At 37.1% G+C, this 20,840-nt stretch overlaps 1 protein-coding gene across 3 annotated transcripts in view; it reads right to left on the reverse strand.

Annotated features, from left to right (window-relative positions):
- Positions 1-20,840, reverse strand: part of LOC139152493 (hemicentin-1-like) — a 91,650-nt gene that overhangs the window by 31,906 nt on the left and 38,904 nt on the right. For 2 of the 3 annotated variants that reach the window (XM_070725649.1, XM_070725648.1), the window contains exons 14-23: positions 14,297-14,484; positions 13,486-13,567; positions 12,430-12,561; positions 11,726-11,857; positions 7,595-7,782; positions 7,111-7,195; positions 6,221-6,493; positions 4,143-4,313; positions 1,620-1,790; positions 349-519 (exon numbers count right to left, since the gene is read on the reverse strand). In XM_070725649.1, the coding sequence (XP_070581750.1) occupies positions 349-519; positions 1,620-1,790; positions 4,143-4,313; positions 6,221-6,493; positions 7,111-7,195; positions 7,595-7,782; positions 11,726-11,857; positions 12,430-12,561; positions 13,486-13,567; positions 14,297-14,484 (1,593 nt within the window). The remainder of the gene's footprint in view (positions 1-348; positions 520-1,619; positions 1,791-4,142; positions 4,314-6,220; positions 6,494-7,110; positions 7,196-7,594; positions 7,783-11,725; positions 11,858-12,429; positions 12,562-13,485; positions 13,568-14,296; positions 14,485-20,840) is intronic. The other variant, XM_070725650.1, reaches the window with a different exon arrangement.

Below are 20,840 nucleotides of genomic sequence, written 5' to 3' on the forward strand. Positions count from 1 at the left end.
AGGGGTCAATGAATCATCTACTTGCTTTTGATAACAATGGATTTGGGTTAAACCATGGTGATACAGGGGTCAATGAATCATCTGTGACTAGAGAGTTTTGCATTTGCTGGAATCTGATGACAAAAATGTGAAAAACAGGACCAAAGCTTTCTGTGAAAATTTCAGGATTACCATCCATTGTGTATAGCTTGGCACCTGGAAAGTTCTATCAGTTTGCTGCATCACCTCTTTCAAACTCTCTACCACAACCATCATGAGCAGCTTTAGAGATAATCTGTCACACGGCCCCACGGGTATCTAAATGCACTGGTTCTGTCATGATAGAATCTTCATGAACGATGAACTTACCAGAGCATAGTTGTACTTTACACATTCGACTTTGAGTGTCAGATTGTGGACAATCTTGTCCTCCATCCCTCGGCGCTGGATTATTGCACTGCCTTGAACGAATCTGTGTTCCTTCTCCACAAGACTCACTGCATTCCTGCCATGGTCCCCATGCTCCCCAGTTACCATCAACTAAGTGAAGAATAAAGTGACCAAAGTTAGCTTTGCGAAGTGGACAGAAAACATCTGTTCTGAAAAAAGTTGGACTGCATTGTGTTGGGGTAGAAGGTACATACTTGAAGTGTTTCTGGATAGTGAACTGCTTTTTTGAGGGTAGACTTGACATGTCTCGTAACAGTGGTTTGCTTTGAACCATTGGCAATAACGGAAATAGATATACTGTCTAAATTGAGGAGTTGCCAACACTGACAGGTGGTGTAATTATCGTCTGGGCAGTAATATTGGTTGATGACAAAGATATCAACACTGTGAAAGTTGAAACATTGTCTAAAGGAGGTAACGAGTAGTCAACACACCACCAGACAGCCATGCACAGCACACTCAGAACACATCATTTGCAAGCATTTTGTGCATGCAGATCTGGTGGTATTGCTTTGGCTATGTCTGACCTCCTTCCAACCAATGTTTCAACTTTCACAAGAGTTAATTTCTTGTATTTGACTGTATTACCACCTGAGGCGATAGTTATACCTGACTGTGTTGGTAACTCCTAAAATGTCCGGTTCCTGTATTACCAACAATCAGTTCCTCAATACAGTTAATGTTTAAGGTAGAATGCGCCTCAGGGACAGATATTTAGACTCTCAAACTTTTACAATTCTTTTCTGATCTACCACTTGTAGGGGTCATTTTAAAGCTTTTGGTGTAAGAAAACTTTTCACCTTCTTAGTTTTTTAAAAATCAAAAATTTTGTTTTTCTCCATAGAGTTAACACAGGGTTAGCTGCCATTTTGAATTTCACATATCGGTAAATCTTGGATTAATTTGTTTTCCTGATACAAAAATTTGCACGGTGACTTCAATATTTATTCTTGATTTTGAAAGAGGAATGGTTGAATTACACCTTGAGGAAAGTTTGAGCAAAAGTCAAAGTCTTTCACTTTTGAGGTATATACCAACTTAATCTGTATATCAAATGTGAATTGAATCAGATTGGTAGTTTCTCAGAAATTGTATCACAGACAGACCAACAGACCGACAGACAGCAATACGACTTCAGTTACATGTACATTCCGTATGCACGACCATGATAAATGTTCAGACATTTTTACCTGGGCATGGTTTAATGTTGCAGATTTGCTGATCAAATGCAGAGCCTTGACAAGCTCTACCACCAAACTGTGGTGTTGGATTATCACATAACCTGGTCCGACTTCTGGTGCCCTGACCACATGTCTTGGTACATTCCTCCCACGGCATCCAGTCTCCCCACTGACCATGAACTAGAAAACAAAAAGCAACAAACCATAAGCAAATGATTGTGGCAATTAGCTTTTTCATTAATAAGAGTATGCCATTTTCACCACACTTTGTTTGGCTATATACCCAAACTGTCAAGTTTGACAGAGAATTTGACTGCTCTATCTGATATCTATAATTCACAGACCTCATGACTGAGCTAGAAAACAGGTCACTGACAATCATGTTTGGCACAGGCAAGTCAACAATATCTTGATATACACTGCATTATATTACAAAGCCTTCCAATAGTTTTCAGATTGATAAAATTTCAAATTACAAGGTACTTATAAGTGTTGAATCAATGGCATGGGTGTTAAATTCTTGATAACTTTATGAAAAAGACTGACATGAATTATAAACACTGTTCCCCTTATGTTGACTTTAGTGTTTCTATCCATGAATATAAAACAGTGACATATGATATGTACACTCAACTCTGTGATATTTCAAAACCATAGTAAATATACATTCCCAATATTGCATGCTGGATGACTTGAGATGCATGAAATGTCCTGATGAGCTAGTGCTGTGACTAATCCACCTTTTCCTTCTCCACTGATGTGAGATAAATTGGCCAACCTGCTCTCCAGGAACAGCTTACCAATATATCTGTCCATGAACAGCTTTGTTGGCTGCCCTTGCTCCATGATATGAATATTAAGCTTCTCAAGTAATTGCATTCACTGATTCAACTATTCACAGTTGAGCCACTGTGTCTAAACATACATGAAAAATGGCCCTCAATGCGCTTGGTAACACATAAAGTGATTGGTCAACGCAGTTAAACAGCAATGTCACTGTGGCTGCATTGAAGAAACATGCTGTGTCAAATGTAGCATTGTACATCAATAGTGTGAATAGCGCTCATTGCTAATGATTTCATTTTTTCTCTCATTAATATGCATAAATAAATATTTGTCCACATTTTCCGCAAGAATGATGAAAATAAAACCTGCCAGTGTTACAATGGGTACTAACAGTCACACTAATTTGAATGAATTTATGGCTCAGACTACAATGCAAGCTGCAACAATAGCGGCACATACAACAACAAAATTTGTCAGAATTTTAGGCAGCATTGTCAAAGTCGCACGCGTGCAGCTATATTTAATAACAAACCTGAAATCGCGATCAACGCTATTCACATAATTCACTTTCGGTGGCATAAAGTAATCAGTGTATAGATTTGATTTTCAGGTATGCAATACTTCAGTGAATGCCAGTACTGTCTATATTACACATCAAAATTGAACAATTCTAATTGGCAAAATGGACACACAATGTCAAATCTACATGGATAGTATTTATTGTGTCATTGTTTAATACATGTGGAAATGATACAATGTTATTACAACAGCGCATGACTGTTTCAAATAAGTCACAGCTGATTATTTAGATGTAGTGAACAGCAAAACCCGTTCAAGATGAAGCATCATGCAAACCAATGCACCAAGCTCTGATAGCAATTAAACACAACCAAAGTCACTTTTTACACACTAACAGAAGTTTTTGCATAATTACATGTTCTCATGCAGCACCTTGAGGCTGGTGAAGCATTGACATACTGCAATGGACTGCATTTAATGTTTGAAGACGTCTTTCAGAATCCCACACAATGTACTTTTTTCACTGCATTGAGGGTGGTCATTGACAGGGCTAAAGTTTGCATCTTTCTGACGCTGTTCACAAAGTGGATATTTTAATATCCACATATCTGATAAATATCCACATATCTGATACAAAAATAAGTCGAACATTTTAAAAGGTAGGCAGATAAAACTATTACAAGCACAATGGTTTTAAAAGATCAGATATTGCCATTCTTTCTCCAAGGGAGGCACAATTTGATAACAAGTAGCAATAGTGTCTGGACTGACACTGAATATATTCAAAATTCAAGAATTTACATCTAACTTCTTTATTGAACCTTTAACCCTTTTGAGTGCTGTAATTATTCGCATCATAATTTTAGTGCAACATTTTACAAATTTTTTATGAATTTTTCTGTAATTGTTTGATAATTTTGGACCAAATGGATATCACATTTCATTGACAACAGTTTTTGATCAAAATTTACAGGAAAATCTTGAAATATTTTTGTCTGGATCTGAAAAAGACTTGTCCAGTTATATTTTAAGGAGGTAATAAAAATTGACTTTCACAGTCAAAGGGTCAATGAGAAACACTAGATGCATACAATGGTGACTTTTCTCATGACTCCTTTCTACCATGTGAGACATGATGACATCTTCAAACATAAACATGGTTCTACAAGACATGAATGACTCTTTGATGGTGGCGTGCAGTCTAGCTTACGTGTGTTCACCACTTACTGGGACAAGCTCCATGATTACACACTTTGTCCTCATTGTGATTGCCGCGGCAAAGTCGACCGCCATTAGCTGGCATTGGATTGTCGCAAGTACGGGACCTTGTCTGCAGCCCCTGGCCACATGTTACACTACAGGCCCCCCATTTGTCCCATTCAGACCAATCTCCATGCACTACAAGATTTGTAACATAAAAACATGTACAAGCAGGTGCAGAATGGCATTCAATTATAAATTGAATAGAAAATACAACAACATAGGATAACAGGTTTTAACATCTCTTCCACCAGATATAGGGACAAAGTTGCAGTTTTGTTGTCATTTACTTGTCATGAAATACATTCTCAAAACCATGATTTGGGAGTCAAAACATTTTTAAAACTATATTCTTGGTTTGCACTTCCTCAGAGTAGCTTTCTGGTCAATACAAGAAAACACCCTCCACATATTTGGTATGTTTAGAGTTCTGACCAATATAGCTAAGTTCAAATATACCATGAAATTGACAAAAACAATGGTGCAAGACGGCAAATTTGTCCCTTTCAAGTGAAATGAAATATAAAATTAAATATCCACAATGGTCTTGGTCACATGCATACCATTGTTGTGAATATGGCAACATGACATTACTGAAATTTTTTGGATCTGAATTTGTTCCTGAAGTGACGCTGGGTATATCATGGAAGTGTGCATGTGTTGGGGATTACATTGCCAAGCTAAATCAAGTGTGTTTATCCAGTATGTGACAATTAACTTGTATAATTAAGGTAGTCTGTGCCTCAAAAATGAAAGACTTAAACTTTTTCTCAAACTTTCATCAAGCAAACTTTCAACTATTCTCTTTCAAAATCAAGAACAAAAATCTTGGTCGCCATGTAAATTTTGGTACTAGAGAAACAAATTACCCAATATTTACCAATATTTGAGATTCAAAATGGCCGCGTCCCTGTGTTGACTCTATGGGAGAAGACAAAATTCCTGATTTTCACAAAACTAAGCCTGCAAAACTTTAGTTACTCCATAAGTTTCGAAGTAAGCCTCACAAATTGTCGGACAAAATGAATTGTAAAAGTTTGAGATTCCGGATAATGTCTCCGAGGCACATTCTACCTTAAAGTGCATTTTCTACCTTAAAGTGCATTTTCAGTCTAAACAAGCCATTGGTATCAATTCACCACTATCCTAATAACACTAGCATTTCAATAATTTTGAAATTTATTAACAAAGCTAATACTTCTTTCATAAACCTATATCGCCAGCGCTCTGCTAGTTTGCCCTTCAATCCCATTGTTTCATTCAAGTTTGGACAGACTTTCTTTCCTTGTATCATTAACCCTTTGAGCGCCAAAGTCAATTTTTGTTGCCTTTACAAAATATACTTCAGTCAATTTTTTTCTGATTTTCGCCAAAATTTTGATAAAGAACTGTAGCCAAGGAAATGTGATTTCCATTTAGTCCAAAATTATCAAAAAAATTACAGAAAATTCATTAAATTTGGTAAAATGTTACACTAAAATTTTGGTGGGAAAAATTACAGTGCTCAAAGGATTAATTATCACAGGTAAAAAGCTAAAAGAATTTATGCTATACCATGTTTTTCATGGTGGAGGCAAACATTCTCTTTGAGCATGGTAAAAATTAGAATTTCTCTGGTTTTATTATCTGAATGTCTAGCATACTGCTGATATAATGTAACTTGTATCTAAATCTTAGACTAGACGTTTGAACTTGCATTTGAAAATTGTCAGTGAACTAAGGAGTCAATCAGTCATCCATTTTCATTACCTACAATAGTAAAAGAAGGTTTTATCATGTTTCTTGGTTTTTGCCCAATTTTACCCGATTATATTTGTTATTCATGGAGAAGTGCTGCAAAAAGAAATGTGTGTAAACATATGTTTTAACATGTACCATCTCAGTATTTGACAAATTACTAAAACTTGTCAGGTACATCATAGCAACTCATGGTAAACACACAAGCTGAATAATAAACTGTCTGTATAGGATATCATCCTGAATGAAGGTTGATTGGGAATAAATAATGATTGCAAGTAGTCACTTTTTTCTTTTTATATACAAACCTCTAACAATAACTGTGGTCTGAGTATCATCAGATCCCAGGGTGTTGACAGCTTTGCAGTTATATAGCCTGTTATCTTCTTGTCTGGCAGCCACAATCAGCAAGGAGTTGTTGGCAAGTATTTGTATTCTTTCACTCTCTTGGATCATGGCACCTTGGGTCCACCACTCAATTGTGGGTTTGGGTTTACCATCAGCAACGCAGTTTATCAGCACTGGCTGTCCCAGGTCCACTATTTTGTTTTGGGGCTCTCCAGTGGTGATGTGTGGTCTACCTAAGAAAAGAAGAATTTCATACGAGTCGTGAAGACTGGGACTTTATTTCTTTGCTGAACATGAATATTGGGATTTTACACTATTATCAATAGTGCTTTTATTTCAGAACACAATTTGAACCCAGTATGTATATTTTTCTGGAGGCAAAGCTTGCACATACTACAAATCATGTCTTCTATCAACGTAACCATTGGCTATTATTCGCAGCTAGGCTCTGTCAACTGTCATAAAAGCAACTTTCAGTAGATTGAACAACTTCTTCCATCAAACAAAGTATCATTGACATTGTGCTCCCATTTGTCATTGAAAATTTCATTATGATTTGAACTAATCAGGATAATGTACACAAATAGCAAACTGCCATTCAGTAAACAATTAATGAGAAATATGATGAACCATCAATGCAATGAGACTCATGTGTGTGATGTACTTTCAATGCAATGATAACAACCCCTACTATCATAGCAATGAGACTCATGTGTGTGATGTACTTTCAATGCAATGATAACAACCCCTACTATCATAGCAAATGACTATTCTTTATGTAAACTTTGCTTCAGATTGGATGTGGGATTATCAATGAATGGGAAAGAATGCATGAAAAGACAAAACTTACTTGTGACGGACAGTTCACCTACTATGCGATCAGCTCTTCCAAGATCATTGATAGCAGAACATGTATAGTTACCAGTATCAGAGTTCTGCAAGACAGAAGAAGAAATTCTGAAATTCTTAAATTCAAAAATTCTGATAATTTTTCAAAGGAAGACATAGTAGGATACAACACAGTTCTTGATTGGCTGAATCATGAGAGTGATATCATGAGACATCATTTTCCACCAATAGACTTTGCCGTAATTACATCACCTAGGCAAAGTTAGTTGAGAAAACATTTCAGTTCAAGTTTAGGAGAATTGAAATGTTTTTTGGTAAAGGAAGGGATTATCATGCGATAAAATTCAGTGTATTCAGGGACACAGCGAATGGGGGAGTGAAGCTTACAGCTTGGCAAAGGACTTTGCCTTCAACATAAGAACAGTCTGAAAAGTATCAAAACTCGCTGCTAGGGGATGATGCTAGACTCAAAAACAGGAACTTACCAATGCACCAAAGATTGAAAGGGAGCCATTACGGTGTTTGTAAATTCTGTTACTCTCTTCTACTTCACGACCATCTTTTTGCCATATAATGTATGGTTTGGGGTCTCCTGTGACATTACAGTGAAATGTCACACTGGCTGCCTCCTTGATAGTTCTATCCTGTCGTAACTCAATCACATTGGGCGGTACTGTCAACAAACACAGAACATAAAAGCTGTACTTTCAGTATAAAAATATTACTGACCAGTCCTAAAGTCAGTATTAAAGAGTGGCTTGTGGTTGATGTAGTTCAGTGCTTTGACAACAAGACATGATCATGTCTAAGTAATAGATTTAGACATGACAAAATGGAAACAAAATGGCTGCCTGGTGGCTACATTGGATCAAATCAGAGACAAAGTGATTTGTATGTATGTATGCCACAGTGTATTATCCTTGAGGGCAACTTTGAACAGAAAGTGACCTGGTCCTGGGCATATCTGAGATGTACATGTCAACAGATTGGTATATGGATGGACTGACTGATAGATGCAAGGACATATGGATGGACACAATCTATAAGCCCCCCCCCCCCCCCCCGATATGCCATAGTGTGTTGTCCTTAAGGCAAATTTGAAAGAACATTGTCCTGACATCGTGTAATGGCTTGAGTCATGTAAAAATCAGAAAAAATTGACCACTTGGTGGCCATATTGGATACCATGAAATAATTCCACACACATGCTTATGCAAGTCACAGTGAATATTCACTGTGCCATGTTTGAAAGAAAGCAGTCAAGGCATGTCTGAGTAATGGCTTTAGACATAAAACTATGGAAACACAATATCCGCCTGGTGGCCATATTGGATTGTAGCAGAAAACAAATGACATACATATGTGTACCATTGTGAATTATCCTTTTTCAAAGTTTAATCAGCTTTGATTGAGATATCTGTGTGGACTGACAAGACCACCCATGCATGCGCACATGCATGCGCACAGCCCAATCTAGAAATTTCCCTGGATGACTTTGCAAATTTGTTTAAAACCGCTTAGGTAGTACCATAAGTACTATAAAGTATAATATGTACCAGAATAGTAACAAATCAGTTGGAATGTCCTAATGACTTTTAACATGAAAAATACCGTCAAGGACAGTGGTTTGAATTGGTCCATCAAAAAATATTTAAACCAGAAAAACAAGAGTGACAAAAGTAAATAAGGTCTGAAACTTTAGGTACTGGGGTCAACTTTAGGAACAGGCTTAGCAGAGGAATGTTTCAACACAGTCCTTCATGGTTTCAGAAGGTCTGCCAATACGTATCAGTTCATGAACAATGACAGGAAATGACTCAAGGTCTGTGGAGTAGCCTGTTTCAGTCACTGCCACCACTCCTACACATAATAGGTACACTGCATACAAATAGGTTAGAGATTACAGAATTTCCAACTCAGATGTGTGGGCTGTTTCAGTTAATGCCACCACTCCCACACATTTGCAGGATTCCCCTTTTTCTTACCTCATTTGCATATTTGTGACACTGACATGTTCATTTGAACAACGTCACATCTCAACCCCTGGGTCTACCTGTACACCAAATACTGTGATGGTAGGTGCGGCGGTTTGGGAGCTTTTGTGTGTGACGGACATACATCCGCACATACATACATACATACATACATACATACAGACGCCACCGATTCACCATATCAGCTCTTTTTGGTATTTATATACATACCAAATATGAGCTAAAAAAATAGTGACAACATCACTGTTCGCTCCCATATATTTATCAAAACAAGTCAACAATTGTATGAAACATGGACATACATATACAGACAGACTGACATACACAGACTGGCACAGAATGATGACATTGACCCAAAGTGTGCCTTGGCCCATGGAGAGTAGCAAAGATATAACAAACAGCTGAAAGTAATCATAAAATAGTCAAGTATAGGCCTATACAGCACTGAGAGTGAATATGTTACAGCAATTTGATTAGTTTCTTTTCCTTTTCTACTTCTGTGATAATCTTTAAGACAATCAATCTGAAAGGCAGTTTATGTATTGACAAATATGTTATCTTTTACAAGCACACAGCAAACTGTTCTTGATTTTTTTCATTTACAATATTTGACACAGACTGAAATACATAACATGCAACCAATGTTTACACTTTGCCCATACACCAGATACATGGAGAAATTTCAACATACAATCATCAACTCAGAAACCCTACATGGAAAAGTAAACATTGTTTTCTTCCAGAACAGCTGGTGCATCCACATCTGGAACAACTTACAAACTTAACCAATTACACAAGGATGATGACACAAGAGATAAAGTTAAACTGTGGTGAACTTGACTATTCCTTTCGAATCCTTACCTAACTTGACATCTTAAACTAAAATACACTGCATGGTTAATTGCGCACAAAAATACATCGGGCTGGACCATTTGATAAGGGACGGTGTCTGGAAGATCGATGAGGTACATTATCTTTTTTATCCAATCCATTGTACATTCTTTTTTCCCCACTCTCCCATCTTTTCTTTTTGTCAAACCTTCTCTGGCTGAATTTTTTATTGGCATTTGTTTGAAATTTTTCAAAATCTGCCAGGAATTTTTTACTGCATTTCAACACCAAATACAGTTTACCATATCGAATGCTTACTAAATCACCACATTATATACTCTTAGTTCCAGTAGGTATAAAATTACCATAAAAAATCTTAAAAATACAAAATGAAAGATATCCCAGTAACACTAACAGTTTCGCAAAGTTGCCCCAAAAATTCAAAATTCCGGATTTCAACTTAATTTCAATATATCTTATTAACAAAAACACTAAGAACTGGTTTACTAAATATCAAAGCAATCAGACTGGTAAATTTTGAGAAACAAATTTTTTTACCAAAAATGAAAAAAATTGCCCCCCAAAATACAAAATTGCAGATTTCATCCTAATTTTAAATATATCTAATTAACATAAACCCTAGGAACCTGTACACTAGATATCAAAGCTACCAGATCAGAAGTTTTAGGAGAAAATTTTTTTGACCAAAAAAGGCAAAAATTGCCCCAAAAATAAAATAAAATTGCCAGTTTCAACATACCTTCGATACATTATATTGAGATTAATCTTAGATACCTGTATACCAAATATCAAAGCTATCAAGTCAGTAGTTTTTGAATAAAAATTTTTTTTATCAAAAATTGGGAAAATTGCCCCAAAATTACAAATATGACAATATCAATACAATTTGTACAAGCATGACTGAGGTCATCCTGAGGAACATGAATATTAAGTTTCATAGCAATCAGACGAGCGATTTCAGAGAACAAGATTTTTTTGCCTAAAAAAGGAAAAAATACCCTAAAAATACAAACATGCAAATTTCATCCCAATTTTTGCACACATAATTTAGAATACCTAAAGAAATCTGAATACCAAGTTTCAACCAAATCTGACCAATGCTTACTGAGTTTTAGCCATTTGCAGGATTTTTCCTTTTTTTCCTCTCATTTGCATATTTTTGGCACTGACATGTTCATTTGAACAAATTCACATCTCCACCCCTAGGTGCACCTGTACACCAAATACTAAGACAGTAGGTGCTACGGTTTAGGAGTTTTTGATGAGGACGGACATACATACATACATACATACATACATACATACATACATACGTACATACATACATACATACAGACAACATTTTTCCACCTTATAAGAATACCTCCCATTTGCATATATACATATGCATATATGGGAGCTAAAAAAACAAAAAAGCCACAGCACATCCATGCATGAAAAGTAATAGCTCATGGTATATGTTTTCACAATAGTTTTAATTATTTTGATAGAAGTATGTTTGAGTAATAGCTCTAATCAAATGGTTTAATTCAATAAAACAACTGTCAATCAACTGTATTAGATCAAATCACAAAGCAAACTGACCTGCATTTTTGCCATAGGAAACTACACTTAATTGTGCTTTCTTAGAATGAAATCGGTCTGAACACACAGACGTATAGACACACTGAACTCATTCTACAGGCCCCCTCCCAGACTTTGTAAAGCGGGAACTAAAATCTAAAATAAATATTTTCTGACACAGTCTTATGCATTATCACTGACACTTACCCTTGATTCTAACTGCAGCCACGAATCTTTCCTGTCCAACATCATTGGTGGCAGTACATAAATAGGTTCCTTCATCTTCCTTGCGGGCATGTTCAATTGTCAGAATACTTCTGCCATTCCCACCTGTAGCGCCTGTAAGTGCACAAAATTGCAGGTATTGCCATGAAATACATATACCTACACTGAACTCTACCTAAGGTATATACAAACAGTGTTGCAGCCAGGAATCTTAAACCAGGGCACACTCTGTTCCCACTAACATATATTTTTAGGGACATTTTGCACAATTTGGGGACAACACGTGTCAGTTGTTAATTAAATTTTGTATTATATTGTGACAAATTAGTTTCACAAAACAAAATTCAAGCTACTGGGACCACCTCACTATGCTAGAATTTCAGGCAAGTAATTGTAGCAGCTAGTATACCTTATTTGCCGCCTATTAGAGAGCTCAGCTGTACTAAATTCAAATTAGTGTAGTTGAGTGGCGTCAACTCATGAATATTTATGCATATCATGAATATTCTACCTCCGGTATCGTCGCCTTGCAGTACCTTGAATTGTCACGCAGGATGATGCAGGATGATGGGCCTTTTGATTTTGACAAGCTACCTTACAGAATGAGCTCTTGAGAGGTTTTAGGTATTGCTGCACAGGAATACTAGCTGATATACATGATCACATCATCTCAGTCTGTGACTTACCTGGTCTGGGTTTACCATTAAGACTCCATGTAATCTCTGGAGTTGGCACACCTGTGGCTTCGCAGACTAAATCAATTTTCTCGTTGATCTCTAACTCGTAATCAGTAGGTGTCTCAATAAATTTGGGTGGAACTGGAAAAGAAGCAGAATATGACTCAGACTCCCAGCCAGATCTTTAATACTGTCCCCAAGATTCCAATCTTAACCCTTTAAGTGCTGTAATTTTTCCCAGCAAAATTTTAGTGCAATGTTTAAGCATTTTCTATGAATTTTTCTGTAATTCTAATGATAAATTTTGACTAAATGGATAGCAATTTTCATGCGCTAAAATTTTTAACCAAAATTTTTGGAAAATCTTAGGAAAATTTTTGGACTGTATCAAACACACCCTTGCATGTAAAAGACCACTTTCTTCAAGCTTTTAGGGTCCTGTAATTCTTTAGTTTTCATTTGACTGTCCTGAAGTTTTGTATAGTTTTTTTTGGATTGAAGCACAGATTATCAAAATTCTCTTTAGTTTTGAAATTTACCTCAAAATATTCAAATTTTATCAAATTTTCCAAGTAAACATTTGCTTTTTCCAATCAAGGATTGACTGATCCAGGCCTTAGAGCATATAATAGTTGGGTGTCATTAAACTAAGATGTTATGATTACATTTGTAATAACTGAAGTATTTTTAAAAATTGAACTAATTTGCATTTCAATGATAACACAAATCTGTGTTAAGCAATAAGCGATTCTATGTTTTTAATGTCCTGAGTTCTACCATCAAGTGAAATCATGTAGGAATAAAGTTAAATAATGTAGGAATAAAGTAAAATCATGTAGGAATAAAGTAAAATCATGTCGGAGTAAAGTTCTAAAAATCAAGTTTCAAGCAAACTGAACATTTCCTGTAACAACTCCTGTAATTTCAAACCTTTGGTAAGGTCATAAAGGAAAAAACAGTTGTCTTTTCGGTGACACCCCCTATTGAATCCATATAGCTTCACATGAAATATGCACACATATATTACAAATACTCTTTTTGAGCTCAGTAACAGCTCTAGCTTACCTTGTACAGTAAGGGTCATTTTGGATGACTCTCTGCCTGCATCATTGATTGCGGTGCAAACATAGTCACCTGAATCTCTCTCCTGAAAATATAAAATTGTGAAACATTTTTACCTGACAAAGGATATTGAGCACAATTTAACTGTTTAGAAAGGTGTTGTTAGATTAAAAGGCCTACATTAAAGATGGACATAATGGTGTTGAAATACTTGACATTACACAGTATGATTATATGCAAACATGGTAAGCACTTTCAGTTCACCATCCATGTCCTGCACTTTGATGACACTGTTCAAAATTCTGTGAACGGAATTCATGAAGTAACTACAGTATGACATGATCATATACATATTCAAATGACAAACAGTTTTTCTATATTTCTATTATTCATCCTTTGATAATCATAAATGATCAACCAAGGCATACACATGTTTAAGGTAGAACGTGCTCAGTGACGTATATTCGGTCTCTCAAACTTTTACAATTCCTTTCTGATCTACCACTTGTGGGGTTGCATTTTAAAGAAAGAAAGAAAGACTTTTCACCAGCTTAGTTTTTCGAAAATCGAAAATTTTATTTTTTCTCCATAAAGTTAACACAGGGAAGGCGGCCATTTTGAATTCTACTGTAAATATCAGTAAATCTTGGGTTATTTGTTTTCTCTAGTACCAAAATTTGCACAGTGACCACCCAATATTTATTCTTGATTTAGTGAGAGAATGGCTGAAAGTTTCCTTAAGGAAAGTTTGTGAGCAAGAGTTTAAGTCTTTCACAATTTTGAGGTGCATACTACCGTAAGGAGGGATATTTACCCTAGTCCTGTAGATGTACAGGGTTCCTTCTGGGGTCACTATGTATCCTGGGACAGAATCCAGGCTGTTGCCATCTTTTGCCCAACTAATTGTTGGTTTAGGTATTCCCTCGGCTTCACAGGGTAAACCAATGTTGTCGTAAATCAAAACACTAAATTCAACTTTGCTTTTCTTGATAGTCGGAGGAACTGTTGAAAAATCAAATATATTATCTATGAAGGTGTTATGAAACTCCTTTCATTGACAATACATGTAATTATGTGTTCAGTTTACATGCATGCATAAAAGTAGTATTGAATACTGAGCAGTTCAACTGTACCATGTTTGTGTTCATTTAAACTTATCATATTGGTCAGAAAAATATGTTTTAGCTAAACCACAGTAAAAATAGTGTTGATAACTCTGCGTTCCCATATGATAATATTTGACATACATGTGTGAGAGACATACAGAATCAGATACAGCAGTTCTGACTTAATTTTCTCATGACACCTCTATGTTCTTACTTGCACTTCTAAGAAAATTAGACGTGCTATGCATGCATTTACAGCAACTTAAGGAGTCTTAAACTAGGGTCATTAAGTAGCCAATTGGCTGTTCAAAAATAATTAAAATAAAACAATGCAGTATTGCTGAAGGCAATGAGTACTTGGGCCGTGATAGAGTAATTTTGAAGACAATATATACTACTATTCAAATATGGTCTTGAATTTCCTCCTGTCAATTAGGCATTTGATTAACTGGTTATTAACAACGAAGCAATGGCATGACAACGGCAAAATATGTCTAGCAACTTTTGTGGAGTTTGAGGCAGGGGTTCTCTATTTATAGTGGAAATTGCTTAAACTCCTCAAATATTCAAATTACAGCAAATTTCTTTTGTTCTCGATGGCAGATGTCTAATATTTAGATGGGCATATTTAGATTTTACCCTATAGTTATCCCTATATACCAAAAATCGGACATCTAGCTCTATTGGCTTGCTCAGAATTAGATATGCGCATAATTAATGAGGTACAATATGTGGTGTCATAAGGTGTCCCATCATACCAAATATGAAGGGTGAAGCACTTGTGGTTACTGAGTTGTGGACAAATATATATATATTTGAGGTCAAAGGTCATTGAGGTCACGTGACATTTTGTCAAAATAATTGTATTGCTAAGTTATTCCTATATACCAAATATCAGCATCGTTGTTGAACGATCCATGGTGCTGGAAGACACGAACCCTGTCGGGGTTTGGTGGGGGTGGGGGGGTGGGGGTTCATCTCATCAGAATTTCATGATTTACATTCAACAGGTATATAGTATGAATAACTATCGCTCAAAATTAGATATGCGCATAATTAATGAGGTACAATATGTGGTGTCATAAGGTGTCTTATCATACCAAATATGAAGGATGTAGCATTTGTGGTTACCGAGTTGTGGAAAAATATATATATATGAGGTCAAAGGTCATTGAGGTCACGTCACATTTTGCCATAATAATTGTATTGCTAAGTTATTCCTATATACCAAAAATCAGACCTCTAGCTCTATTGGCTCGCTCAAAATAAGATATGCGCATAATTAATGAGGTACAATATATGGTGTCATAAGGTGTCCTATCATACCAAATATGAAGGGTGTAGCACTTGTGGTACTGAGTTGTGGACAAATATGTATATTGGAGGTCAAAGGTCATTGAGGTCACGTGACATTTTGTCAAACAAATTATACTGTTAACTTATCCCTATCTACCAAAAATCAGACCTCTAGCTCTATTGGCTCGCTCAAAATTAGATACGCGCATAATTAATGAGTACAATATGTGGCGTCATAAGGTGTCCCATCATACCAAATATGAAAGGTTTAGCACTTGTGGTTACTGAGTTATGGACAATAATGTATATTTGAGGTCAAAGGTCACCAAGGTCACATGATATTTTGTCAAAATGTCTGAGATATCTGCGTGAACCGATGGACTCACTGATGGACTCACGGACGGATGTGACCCAATCTATAAGCCCCCTGGACTTTATCCGTGGGGACAAAAAACTGTGTCACTGCATCCTTTAGGCAATATGAATACGATGAGAAACTAAATTTTTATTTTTCTTGGCCTTATACATGGGAGTCTATGGAGAACTGCCTTATACATGGGAGTCTATGGAGGTGTAAACTAAAAAGTCCTCTAACACGGCCAAATTTGATCGCATTGTGAAACAAATCGACGTGCATCTGTATGGGGTTGGGTACTGTTCTTGTGCAAAGTTTGAAAGAAATTGACCAGGGCATGTCTGAGATATCTGCGTGAACGGACGGACGGACGGACGGACTGACATGACCAAACCTATAACTCCCCCAGGACTTCGTCCGTGGGCACTAAAAACAACGCAACAGTTATTACAGCTACACCGGCGGTAGGTTCATATCCAGAGCCCCGTACGGTCTGCCGCCGTCGCTTGAAAACAATCTCATAAACCTGGCCATATGTGGGCAACTGTGTATGGGCAGCTGGATGCTTGACTGTTGACATTGACTTCCCGGAGAAGGCGAGCTGTCACGTTCAAGCTCAGGATTATTTGTCGATCAAATTTCAGTAAATTTACCTTACCTAGATGAAATTTTGTCTATAGGCTGAAATTTCGCCGAAGTTTGACAAAATTACATCGATTTTTCAGGTTCATATCCGACATTTTTGAGTTTTGAGTGCAGACAGAAATAAGTTTTGAGGCAACATGGCTGCGACCCCATGTTGACCCCTAGCCCTGCGTACGATGCTATGTGCTACAGCTAACACACAGCATCGTACGCAGGGCTAGCGAGAGAGTTGCCGACATCGACGGTTATTTACGAGAAGTAAATAAAAGACTGTCATTTTTGGAAGCGATCGAGTAGCTGAGGTAGGCTGGGATACGACTTGGGCCCAAGAACGCTGAATTTCGGCAGTAATTTGGCTTTTTACGTCAAGTCCCAAAATGGATTTGAAGTCACCGACCCTACGTACGGGTCTTTGCAGGGCTGTGGTGAGCGGGGCGATTAGCTGTAGCGGAACACACAGCATCGTACGCAGGGCTAGTTGACCCCAAGTGAAAATGTGTTCCCGATCAAATCTTCCTATATTTTTTTCAGAATTTTCGACAAAATCATTGCTTCTTAAATCTTTTGTAAAATATAAAATAGTAAAATAAAAATGCGATGTGCCATGTCTCCAGATTTCTAAAATATCGTTCGTTGACCGTTCGACGGAATACTCATTTCGCAAACTTGTGACGCAGTTGAAATTCAATGCTGACCGCCAAATAATCTTAATGAGACGAGATCATTCTAGACATCCTCCAAATTATCCAACCATTCGCGTTAGAGTTCAGCTCGCTTAGAGTATCATAACATTCTTCGGCCTTCGTTAGATCGACCCTAATCTCTCCCATTTAGGAAATAAATACACAAGCTACCTTGACAAAACTTCGTGCAACATCCAGGACCAAACGCACTACAAATCTGTCTTGACGTTGTTATGTAGGTCATTTACCCCACACTCATCATGACCTGAGTTCAATTAGTCTAGAACATTCTCAAGGTCACTGCCCTTAATGACCTCACAACCTTGAATTCAATTAGTCATGTTTGGAATGTTCTGGAAAGTTGATTAGTTGTGTAAGAGAGATAATTTTAGAACAGTAATTAGCATGTCAATAAAAGTTCTAGATTGTTCTTATATGCCTTTATAAAAGGGACGTGCACAGCTTCCAGTCAGACTTTTGGGATCATGTCTCTTGTGTGTTACTAAACTCCAGCAGTAGTCATTCTCAAGACTTTTCAAGACCTTCACTGTCAACGCTGGATTTATACTGTGGACTTTGTGCAGCTTCAAGCCTGCAAGCCAAAGGACTGTTCATTCATCCGACTGACTGTTACAACTCTGAGACTGGAGCTTTGCCGTCCCAGCTGAGATAAGTAGTCTGTACACTTTTAAAGCTTGTACTCTATCCCTGACTTAGCAATTAGTTTTATTTTCGTAATAAATTTTGTTTAAACGTTAACTGCTGAGTTCACCCTTTTGTTCGTCTTCTCTGCACGTAACAAATTGGGGGCTCGTCCGGGAGACGAACATTTTGAGCCGTTTGACAACATTTTGCCAGCCTTTTTAAAAACTACTGTATACTGTGAACTCAGCGAAATTTAATCATGGCGGAATTTAAACCAGAGGAAATGGATGACCTTGATCAGGACACATTTGATTCCCTCAGAAAAGACGACCTCATAACACTGGCCAATTTCCTTAAAGTAGAAGTCAAAAGATCTATGCGCAAGAGGGAAATACAGTACCGTATTGCCAAACATCTAGTTGATTTAGGCCAATTTGAGGAATCCACCGTGAAAGATTATGAGCCCGAGTCTACCTCTGAACTCAGAAAATTAGAATTAGAAATGCAGACAAATTTGGAGATCAAGAAACTAGAATTACAATAGAAAAAGAAAAAAATACAAATGCAGTTAGAAATGGAAGAAAGACAGAGAGAGAAAGATAGGCAGGAAAGATTAGAAATGAACGTTTAGAGCTTGGACAGTCAGGAAAATCCTTCCTTCACACGGTTTTGACATCACTAAGCATTTCAGGTTAGTCCCCCTTTCCAAGAAAAGGATGTTGATAAATATTCCTTCATTTTGAGAAAATGCTCAGAGTCTGAATTGGCCTAAGGAGTCCTGGTCTATGCTTTTGCAGAGTGCTTTGGTGGGTAAAGCCAGAGAAATTTACATTCAATTGTCAGTAGAGCAGGCTTCAGATTATGATTCTGTGAAGGAATTAATTCTCAAGGGCTATGAGTTGGTGCCTGAAGCTTACCGTCAGAAATTTAGGGATTGTGAGAAGGTGAAGGATCAAACTTATGTTGAATTGCTCGAACAAAAGAACAACTGTTTGATCGTTGGTGCTCTTCTGAAAAGGTCAGTCAGAATTATGACAAATTACGACAGCTTGTTTTGATTGAAGAATTTAAGAGGTGCATTCGGAGTGACATCAAGACATTTATCAATGAACAAAAGGCAGATACATTGGAGGTTGCTGCACGTTTGGCCGATGATTATTCATTGACCCACAAATCTTCCTTTCTCAGCAAACCATCCCAGTCCTTTTCATACAGAAACAATGCAGGTAAATTTAACTCGTCCTTTTCATCCAAGAATTTTCAAAGGAGAGTAGGAAATCAAATGAAAACATTCACAAAATTCAAGTAACACTTCCACATCATCAGATCCCAAGTCTCAATCTCCTTCTGACAAACAGTTCGGTACACTTTCTTGTAATTATTGCAAGAAAGACGGCCATTTAATGTCAGATTGTTTCAAATTGAAAAGAAAACGTGAAGGTCAAAGTGGTCAAAGTGGATCTAAGCCCACCGGCTTTATTTCTTCATCAACTCAATTAGAGTCTAATAATGTGTGCAACACATTTTCTGAGGTTAAACCCCTCTTATCCCAATTAATGAGGTCAAGGTCAATTCTTCTCAAGATAGCATTATGGGTATTTTCGAACCATTTATTCATAATGGTTTTATATCACTTTCTAGTGATTTCTCTTCCGCTACCCCTGTCAAAATTTAAGAGATACCGGGCTTCCCAGTCTCTTTTGTTGGCAGATACCCTGCCGTTTTCTGAAAAGTCATTTTCAGGTTCTAAAGTTCTTATTAAGGGGGTAGATTGCAATGACTTCATTCCTGTTCCTCTCCATAATGTCTATTTGTCTTCGGACTTTGTTTCTGGACCTGTGGCTTTAGGTATTAGGCCTTTTTTGCCTTTTGAAGGGATTCACCTTCTTCTTGGAAACGACCTTGCTGGGGACAAGGTCATTACTAATCCACTTGTGACTGATAATCCTAGTTTAGATCAGGATCCAGAGCCAATTGAACAAGAGATACCCGATTTATTTCCTTCATGTGCCATTACTCGAGCCATGTCAAAGAAAACTTCCGAGAATCAAAATACTCTCAAAATAATGTCACAGATGTTGACTTAAATGACACCTTTCTCAGTCAGGTGTTTGACACGGATCATTCCGTTATCCCTCGTGGATTGAAACTTCCAGTAAAACTTCTGCTGACCAAAGTCAGACATTTTCTAGATCAAATCTCATTGCAGAACAACACAAAGACCCAGATATTTTGTGTTTGTTTGACAGGGTAGATGATGAAGATAAAACTTCAGATAGCTCTGTTTCCTATTATACAAAATCTGGTATTCTCATGCGTAAATGGAGACCTCCAGATGTTTTGGTTGATGACGACTGGGCTATAAAACATCAAATTGTGGTTCCAAAGCCCTATCGTGCTGAAATATTGCGCCTGGCCCATGAAACGCCCTGGGCTGGTCATTTGGGAGTAAGGAAAACTTATCATAAAATTCTCAGTCACTTTTATTGGCCTAATCTCAGGCAGGATGTAGCACATTTCTGTAAAACTTGTCACACATGTCAAATGGTAGGAAAGCCAAATCAGACCATTCCAAAGGCCCCTTTACAGCCAATTCCTGCATTTCAAGAACCATTTAGTAGGATACTA

The sequence above is a fragment of the Ptychodera flava genome, chromosome 16 (assembly GCF_041260155.1).
Source record: "Ptychodera flava strain L36383 chromosome 16, AS_Pfla_20210202, whole genome shotgun sequence".
In the NCBI taxonomy this organism is placed as follows: Eukaryota; Metazoa; Hemichordata; class Enteropneusta; family Ptychoderidae; genus Ptychodera; species Ptychodera flava.